An 8,621-nucleotide genomic window follows, 5' to 3' on the forward strand; every position below is an offset into this window, starting at 1 on the left:
GTGGGCTGCTGCCATACATTTGATAAACTTCCCTTTGCCGCCGCCAGTGCACCCCACGCATATATATAAATAAATATATATATATATAGTATATATATGTTATTTGATGGTCATACAAGAAAGTGCAGCTCGCTATATGAATACATCTTCTCCGTTTGGTTATTGTTCAATCGTTTTTTTTCCTTTGATGCCGTCGTGATGAAAAGAGAAAATACACGTCTATTTACTATGCATAAAGGGTGCAGTTTGCAGTTCTATGCAATAAGATATATTCACGATAGCTAAAAGAAATAAAAAATAATACAATAATTATAAGTGAAATAGTCGAATGTTTTAACAGCCATTAGCAAATCGTGTTTGATTTTTTATTTATTTATTTATTTACTTTTTGTTACAAGTAATACCGGCAACGCCGGATACCACTGAAGACCAGTCAAAACGGTCAAGAACAGGTCAAAACCTTTCAGCTCGTGAGCTGAACTCACCTTATATGTTTCTTGCGTTTTGATGGACCAAGTGCTTTTTCTAGCCAAAGAAATTTTGAATAAGAACGATAATTAAGAAATAAGGCTACATTATGGTTAAAGAACAGTATCGGGAAACTGATGTTATCAGGAAGATGTAAGTTACAAATTTTCAACCACCTTTAGTTTCCATAAAATTTTAAACTAGAAGTTGTATTTGAGATCAGGAAAAACTTGATATATATCTAACTTGTTCTTGCAACTGTAGAGCCAAAGTAAGCTTTGGAATTGTGAACCCTCAGCAAATACAACAGCAAGCCCATATGCAAGTTGTAGCACAAAGTTTGTACAATTGTGATTCTTCCCGAACACCTGTGCAATATGGAATGCTCGATAGGCCAATGGTATATTAATACCCCATAAATTCAAATCATGTATGATATTTTACATCACTTTTTTCCTTTATATTAACGGTGAATTATCTGGCATCCCTCTAAACATGCAGCCAAAAAAGGCATCATGTGATATTGTTCAACGTCTTCAAGGCAAACAGGGACGTTTTCGTGGAAATCTTTCAGAAGAGTGGGTCGATTTCTCGGGTAGAACGGTCATTTCACCCGATCCAAATTTGCGGATCGATCAAGTGGGAGTTCCAGAATTGGTTGCCAAAATTTTGACTTTCCCTACTCGTGTGAACGAAGCAAACATTGAGCTCATGAGGAAGTTGGTAAAAAATGGAGCAGACGTCTATCCCGGCGCCAATTATCTTCAAGAGAAAGACTCAGATGTCAAAACGTTCTTGAAAGATGAAAACCGCGATAGAATAGCCCGCAATCTGAAGGTAAACCATATCCTAAAATTTGCCGAATGTATTAGAAAACTTTAAAATAAATTTAAATGAACCATTTCCTTTTTTTTTTCTTAGTTAGGTGATTTGATTGAAAGGCATATGATGGATGAAGATATAGTTCTTTTCAATCGCCAACCATCTTTGCACAAGATATCTATTATGTGCCACAGGGCAAAGGTTTTACCCCATCGTACTTTCCGCTTTAATGAATGCGTCTGTACGCCCTACAATGCACATTTTGATGGAGATGAAATGAATCTCTATTTTCCCCAAACAGAAGAAGCACGCGCTGAAGCTTTGATACTTATGGGAAATAAGTCCAATTTAGTATCACCACGCAATGGCGAATTGTTGATCGCACCAACTCAGGTAATTATTTTACAATTTTATTCATAACGTGGTATAATGTCATTCCTGTAAATATTAATAGGATTTCATCACCGGGGCGTATCTACTGACTTTAAAGGATGCATTCTTTGATCGAGCCAAAACCTGTCAAATGGTCGCATCAATGCTAACGGGTACTTATTGTACTTAATCCTATACAATTGGTAGATTTCGTTAATATTTTCCTTGCAGCTCATGAGGTGAATATGGTCATCAAGCTTCCTCCTCCTTGCATTCAAAAACCTGCAGCTCTTTGGTCAGGAAAACAGATTTTTAGCCTTATTCTACGACCTAACCCTGGAGATCGCATTAAAGTCAATTTGAAAACCAAAGGAAAAGATTATTCGACAAAAAATGAGGAGTTGTGCACCAACGACGGATTTCTTTTGGTTCGGAATTCCGAGGTGCTAGCCGGTAGCGTCGATAAATCTACAATTGGCTCCGGTTCAAAAATGAACATATTTTACGTGTTACTACGTGACTACGGAGTGGATTTCGCCATCCAGGCTATGTGGAAACTCGGTCGTGTAGCTTCTTATTACATGATGAACCGAGGATTTTCCATCGGCATTGGAGATGTTACACCTGGTAATGGTTTTTCATGGCGTTTGTTTTGTTTTCTAATTTTAATCATTCATTTGTCATGTCAGGCAAAACGTTGCTGAAAGAGAAGCAAGTACTTTTGGACAATGGTTACGCGAAGTGCGACGAATACGTTCGTCTTCTCACCATAGGTCAACTGCCTTGCCTTCCTGGTTGCAATAAAGAAGAGTCATTAGAATCAAAAATATTAAAAGGTATCATCATATTATCCGTTCCTATTAAGACATCTGTTAAAAGTGCCAATTCTTGAGTAGAACTTTCTGGAATTCGTGACCAGGCCGGAGAGGTTTGTAAAAAAGAGTTGCATCCAAGCAATAGCCCGTTAGTCATGTCCAAAAGCGGGTCCAAAGGATCCTTCATTAATATATCCCAAATGATTGCCTGTGTCGGCCAGCAAGCTTTGAATGGCAAACGAGTTCCTAATGGTTTCGAAGATCGTAGTTTGCCACACTTTAAGCGGCATTCCAAGATCCCCGCTGCTAAAGGATTTGTTTCAAACAGTTTCTATTCGGGGTTGACGCCTACAGAATTCTTTTTCCACGCAATGGATGGACATGAGGGTCTAGTAGATACTGCCGTAAAGACTGCCGAGACTGGGTAAACTTTTCACGTTAACGTTTAGTGCCGAAAACATTTACCTTTATGGCTTTTTTTCAAAGGTACATGCAACGACGACTTGTTGAGTTGTTGGAAGATCTGTGTTGCCAATACGATTCGACCGTAAGAAATTCTACCGGTGAGATCATACAGTTTGTTTATGGAGGCGATGGTTTGGACCCCACCTACATGGAAGCCAAAGATCGCCCTGTGGATTTTCAAAGAGCTCTTGTTCACATCAAAGCAGCGTCCCCTTATGCCGATGAAGATCCGTTAGATGACATTGAATTACAACAAGCTTTTGATACTATTATGGAGAAGGATGCCTTCAAATCACTTGGGGTCGACTTCAAACATGAACTTAGGTAACCCAATGCGTTTACAAATCAACAAAACATTTTTAATGCTATTATTTCATGTTCCCAGAATTTTTGTGGAGGATCAAGTCAGACGTATCCGTAAGGTACGGGAGCGTTATAAGATGGAAGGTCGGCCACTATTACCTGTAGAAAAACACTTGGAGCGCATAACCGATGGTCAACTACGAGAGTTCTGCGAATTTTCCAAAGAGAAGTATCATGGTGCAAAAATTGAGCCGGGTACAGTAGCATACGTTTATAGTTCTCTCGTAAATAGATGGCCAAATAATTGTTCTTGGCATACATAGGCACCGCTGTCGGAGCCCTTTGCGCGCAGAGCATTGGCGAACCGGGTACTCAAATGACATTAAAGACTTGTCACTTCGCTGGTGTGGCATCCATGAACATCACACAGGGAGTTCCTAGGTAAGAAAGGATTTTTTTTAAGACATAAAAATTAATAATACTGTCTTCGTTTCCCGGTCATCTTCAGGATTAAGGAAATCATTAACGCCTCAAAGGCCATTAGTACACCAGTTATCTCCACCCAACTCCTAATTGACAACGACCCAGAATATGCGCGACGAGTAAAAGGAAGGATAGAAAAAACCATTCTCGGAGAAGTAAATTTAGAAAAATGTTTTTCCGTTAGTTTTTCACTTTTGTCGTTTTAAGGTGACGGAATATTTCGAAGAAGTATATCTGCCTGATGACTGCTACATGTTGATTAAACTAGACGTGAACCGAATCCGCTTGCTGAAACTTGAGGTGGATGCAAATTCTATCCAGCGGAGGTAAATTAATAATTTTCCGATGTACAAAATTTGAACTAACTTTGGTTTAAAATTTTTTTATTTATTTTCTTTTTGTTTTCAATTTTCAGCCTCTGTACGTGTAAGCTGGGAATAAAACCAGCTTTCATCAAAGTCATCAGTGAAACAATAGTCATTGTTAAGCCCGCTCCATCTGTAAAATCGTCAATGTATCATGTGATGCAGTTCCTCAAGGAACAATTGCCTAAGGTCGTTATAAAGGTACGTTACAATTTCGGTAACCAAAACTGCCTTTCAACTTGCACCCTGCTTCAGGGCTTACCAACTGTTAGCCGAGCTGTTATCAACATCGACGGTACAAGGAAACCGCCCAGGTATTCTTTGCTTGTAGAGGGTGACAATATGCGCGAAGTGATGGCGACCTACGGCGTTCAAGGAACATCAACGACTTCTAACAATATCTTGGAAGTCTTTAGCACCCTAGGAATTGAAGCTGCCAAGTAAGACAGTTTATCTTCCTTAATAATAACAAATTTAGTAACTATTTACAAAATAATTTAGGGCAACAATTGCCAAAGAAATTCAGTATACTATGGAAAGTCATGGCATGAGTGTCGATCGCCGACATGTTGCCTTGCTATCCGATCTAATGAGTTGTCGTGGTGAAATCTTGGGTATCACCAGGGATGGTTTGGGTAAAATGAAGGAGTCCATTTTGATGTTGGCGTCGGTAAAAGCTTGCAATAGGCTTTTTCAGAGTTAATATTCTATTTTTTTTTTCCCGTGGTTTTACTCTAGTTTAAGAGAGCTTCTGATCATTTATTCGATGCGTCTTACTATGGCCAGGAGGACGAAATTACTGGAGTATCAGAATGCATCATCATGGGCATACCTATGTCAATCGGAACAGGAGCTTTCAAGCTGCTGCATAAAACGGGGAATACTGTTCCGCCAAAACGAATGCCACTCATTTTTGATGTACCAGAATATCACTTACCAGAGGTATAAACTATCAAGTTAACAATCATGGAATCTCAGTGTTAAGTTTAACGAGGAACTGTTGAATTTTAAATTAAACTTTGTTTTCTTAGTACGGGAGTCGCATTTGATTAAGCCACCAATGTAACAGCTGGTAATGAAAATGTGTCCCTGTTGGTGTATTTACGTTTCTTTTTTTTGTGTTTTTTTTTGTTTTTTTTTTTTTTTTTCTTTTTCCTCTTTTCTAAATTGCGTCCTTAAAATATTTTAAAGCCGAAGCCCTTTTGAAATGGCACGCAATATTTAGGCAATTTTTCGTGTGGCTGAATGCCGCAAAAAATAGTTAAATTATTTCATTGGCATCTGCAAGATGTTTGAGGAGGATCGAATTCCGAAAAACAATCGAATGAAAAAAAAAAAAAAAAAAAAAACAAGCTTTAGATTTCTGTTGTCGTGTAACGTGGCTGTGTATGTTGTGATGCTTGCTTTTCGGCTTAGAAAAAAATGTCCATGTTCCATGATTTTTCCATGTTTGTTTTGTCTTTTTTGTAAAAAATTCAAAAATTCCTGTTTTCTATTTTTGTGTTTTTTACAAATACACAACGTTTTCTGAACTCTATTTTGTACTACGGCAATTGTTTATTTCGACACTAAAAGCGTTATTGCCACCACAGGCAACTTGCAGGTCGGAAAAACGAAAAAGGAAAAAAAAAAACGAAAAAGGAAAAAAAACGAAGTCGGTTCTGGTCACCTCTCCATTTTGTAATCCGCTTTTGCTGCAATAACAAAGAAAACACGAACCAAATCGTCAAGCAAATCGCTTCAGTGGTTGTATCAAAATGATCCGAAACGGCGGTAAGAAAGAAATACAAGACAGCAAAAAAGTTTCCCGTCCTTACGTTAAATACCTGTTTATAACTAGATGAAACTCATACAATCAAGAAATACTCGAGTCAAGCAGCGTTTCTCCGTAAATCATTTTAAACTTAGATATAATTGTTATTACGATTCGTTATTACTGTTATTCAAGTTTTAAAGAATCGAAAAATATTATTTGACAAGACTATTTCCCACTGAAATTGCATATTTTCACTTAAACAGTGACAGCATTTTTTTAAACTTTCAAACAGTTCATCATTCTTTAATTGAAATGTAGTCATTCGGATACCTTGCTTTCTAATTGACCATTTAATTTTAATGAAACATGCAACTCTAATGCACATTGCTTGACTTTTTATTCACTGAGATCCATAGTAAGGTTGGCAAGTCTAGGTGGACCTTCACCAAGGTCACGATTAAAGTTTGGCCCATTGACAGTAAAGGAGTCTATATCACTGTCTTCTGCTTCACGACTTTCGCTGTCATCATCTTCATGTTCCTCCTCATCTTCTTCATCTTCATCTTCGTCTACAGGCTGTACATGCCAAAATAAAAACAAATATAAGACTAAAAACAAAAGAAGAATATGATAAATTGATTATAAAAAAGAGAAACCTCTGACGACGTCTTTCCAATAGGCAACATATCACTGTTCTTCGTAGCTACTGAGTTCAGCTGCATGGTATTTTAACATAATAAAGAAAAACAATTATAAAACTAAATTCACTAACCACATATACAGATCTGAAGACAATTTAATGACTATCACGAAATACAAAGGGGAAAGCATCCATACCCACATTTGGTGTTCTTGTTCCAACTGGGTCAATTCGTTTTCCCCATCAACTATTAACAAGGAAACAGTAAAACGCGAATGGTTCCCAGCTTTTTCATGCTGTTTCCAACAAATTCCCAAAGGTAATGGTAAATACTTAAAACTAATGAAATTTGATTATCAATATCAACCGTGCTTAATTGCACACAGAAATTAAATGATAATTTGGAATTTATCTTCAAAGGATTGCAGCCTAGGCGTTTTCATCACTATCGCGCTGATAGGGTTACGTTGTTATCGCTGATGTGAACTCGACTTCAAGCGACCAAGGATAACTCTTATCTCATATATCTCGTATTTCATTGTCTCTTCGACTATAACACAGAGGTTTGAGCAGTCTAACGAGGAAAGAATCGAAGTTCGTATTTATTCCATTGCTTGTACGCCATTTTTTTATTTTTTACCTTAGCCACTAAACGTATTGTTTCACGTTTTATTAGGCATTTTATAACGGCCCCTCGCTTAAGTAGAGAAGGTCAACTAGAATGATCAGACGAAATGAGCCGACGTTCTGATTGAAAGGTTGCTACTTCCCAGCACTTTGTAATTTCATTTCAAATTTTAATAACAGTCAACCTCCATCTCTTTAAAATGTACTTTTGTTTTTTGTCTAGCAATCTATACGGCATCCAGTCCAGCAAATTTGCATAGAACTGCTTTGACACTTCGAAAAATACCTTGGAATGGCACCTCTTCAGGTAACAGAATAAGACGATGGTTCGTTTAAAATTCAAGGGACATTCAACACCACCGAGTACGAGAAGTCAAGCCAAGGTGGGGGGGATTTCATTTCAAACACATTTCGGGAATACTTTCCATTCATCTTTCTCTGGCGTCCGAACAGCCAGGACCATACCGTGCTGAATGCGAAAACCCCCCACCTGGTTTTGAATTTGTGATCCAACTCTCCCTGTCACCGCGTTGCGTTTGCTGCAAGGATAGTTACGGCAAGCGAACTGCTGTTTGGGCCAACGTCAACGCAGGACAGACGTTCGTTTTGAAGCCATGCTCTCCGAGTCGATGGATGGAAGTCCGTTAAAATGCCCGCTACTATCTCCACGTTTGGAATTGGAACAAATGGAAATTCCTTGCACCGTTTGGATCCACTTTTCAAGAACTGCTGGCGAGATTAACGCACAGATCCAATTCACTCATTTCTTCGTCAATCAGTTGAACTGCGATGTTACATTCCATTTCGACACACCCGAACAAGACGAGCAAATCGGCGCCTATTTTGCTAGCTATTTTGTCAGCCAGGAGTCCCGCCATCGATGCCTTGTTCCAGGACAGAATACAATATGCGATCACGAGAGAAGTTTGCATCAAAGATATCGAACCAAACATTTTTAAACAAAGTTACAACAATTATAACACATGTTTAGTGTTATACCAAATGCACAGACACGTCATGGGATCTGGATTTTCTTACGTTTGACGAGGCCCGTCAGTTGCACGGGGCCAGCGGGTGGTGTGCGGGACCGTTCGGACTATATGTCGTTAAAGGTTTCTGTTATCCTTCAGGCTAAATGTGCATGTCCCATCTAAAGAACTCTGTTTTTATTTTCTTGAACGCGGATAACGGGAAATGGTTTGTGAATGGTGAAGTAACAAGGCAGCGTTAGATGGCGCAACGTGTCAAAGACTCACGCTCAGCTCCCGTTGGTTACCTAACGGTACATTCGGTGTAATTGCTCAAAGGGTAAGCTGACCAACAGATGGACACTTTAAATAAACCAACGGGTATACCGTTTTAACAAACAAATAGTTTTGTTTTGTTTGTTTTTAACTTCCGAAATGGGAAGGATCAGCAAGGGAAATAAAACAGCGGGATTCACGAACGCTGAACAGCTGACTCGCTTGATGCATTTGACCGGCAACGGTACGCTTTAGTAAAAT

At 38.6% G+C, this 8,621-nt stretch overlaps 2 protein-coding genes and 1 long non-coding RNA gene across 4 annotated transcripts; 2 read left to right on the forward strand and 1 right to left on the reverse strand.

Moving 5' to 3' along the window:
* The first annotated feature begins 930 nt into the window (after window positions 1-930).
* LOC130702692 (DNA-directed RNA polymerase III subunit RPC1-like) lies at window positions 931-5,514 on the forward strand. Its single transcript, XM_057524316.2, has 16 exons — window positions 931-1,305; window positions 1,390-1,683; window positions 1,745-1,835; window positions 1,894-2,289; window positions 2,352-2,498; window positions 2,559-2,901; window positions 2,964-3,266; window positions 3,328-3,500; window positions 3,569-3,686; window positions 3,754-3,883; window positions 3,936-4,054; window positions 4,144-4,294; window positions 4,349-4,533; window positions 4,595-4,763; window positions 4,832-5,035; window positions 5,125-5,514. Exons 1-16 carry the CDS (start codon window positions 964-966, stop codon window positions 5,140-5,142), a joined length of 3,183 nt encoding a protein of 1,060 aa, XP_057380299.2. The 5' UTR covers window positions 931-963; the 3' UTR covers window positions 5,143-5,514.
* Window positions 5,515-5,828: 314 nt separating this feature from the next.
* LOC130702695 (anaphase-promoting complex subunit 15B-like) lies at window positions 5,829-6,982 on the reverse strand. Its single transcript, XM_057524318.2, has 3 exons — window positions 6,687-6,982; window positions 6,506-6,565; window positions 5,829-6,425 (listed from the first exon to the last, which is right to left on the reverse strand). The coding sequence occupies exons 1-3, from the start codon at window positions 6,690-6,692 to the stop codon at window positions 6,246-6,248; spliced, it is 246 nt and encodes an 81-aa protein (XP_057380301.1). The 5' UTR covers window positions 6,693-6,982; the 3' UTR covers window positions 5,829-6,245.
* On the forward strand, window positions 6,421-8,040 carry LOC130702696 (uncharacterized). 2 transcript variants are annotated; one of them, XR_009004396.1, is made up of 5 exons: window positions 6,421-6,572; window positions 6,633-6,808; window positions 6,910-7,105; window positions 7,166-7,268; window positions 7,340-8,040. It is a non-coding gene; the product is annotated as an uncharacterized LOC130702696 (long non-coding RNA). The 2 variants fall into 2 exon arrangements; XR_009004395.2 differs by having other exon boundaries at window positions 6,910-7,083.
* Window positions 8,041-8,621: the final 581 nt, after the last annotated feature.

The sequence above is a fragment of the Daphnia carinata genome, unplaced genomic scaffold (assembly GCF_022539665.2).
Source record: "Daphnia carinata strain CSIRO-1 unplaced genomic scaffold, CSIRO_AGI_Dcar_HiC_V3 NW_026453148.1, whole genome shotgun sequence".
Lineage (NCBI taxonomy): Eukaryota > Metazoa > Arthropoda > Branchiopoda > Diplostraca > Daphniidae > Daphnia > Daphnia carinata.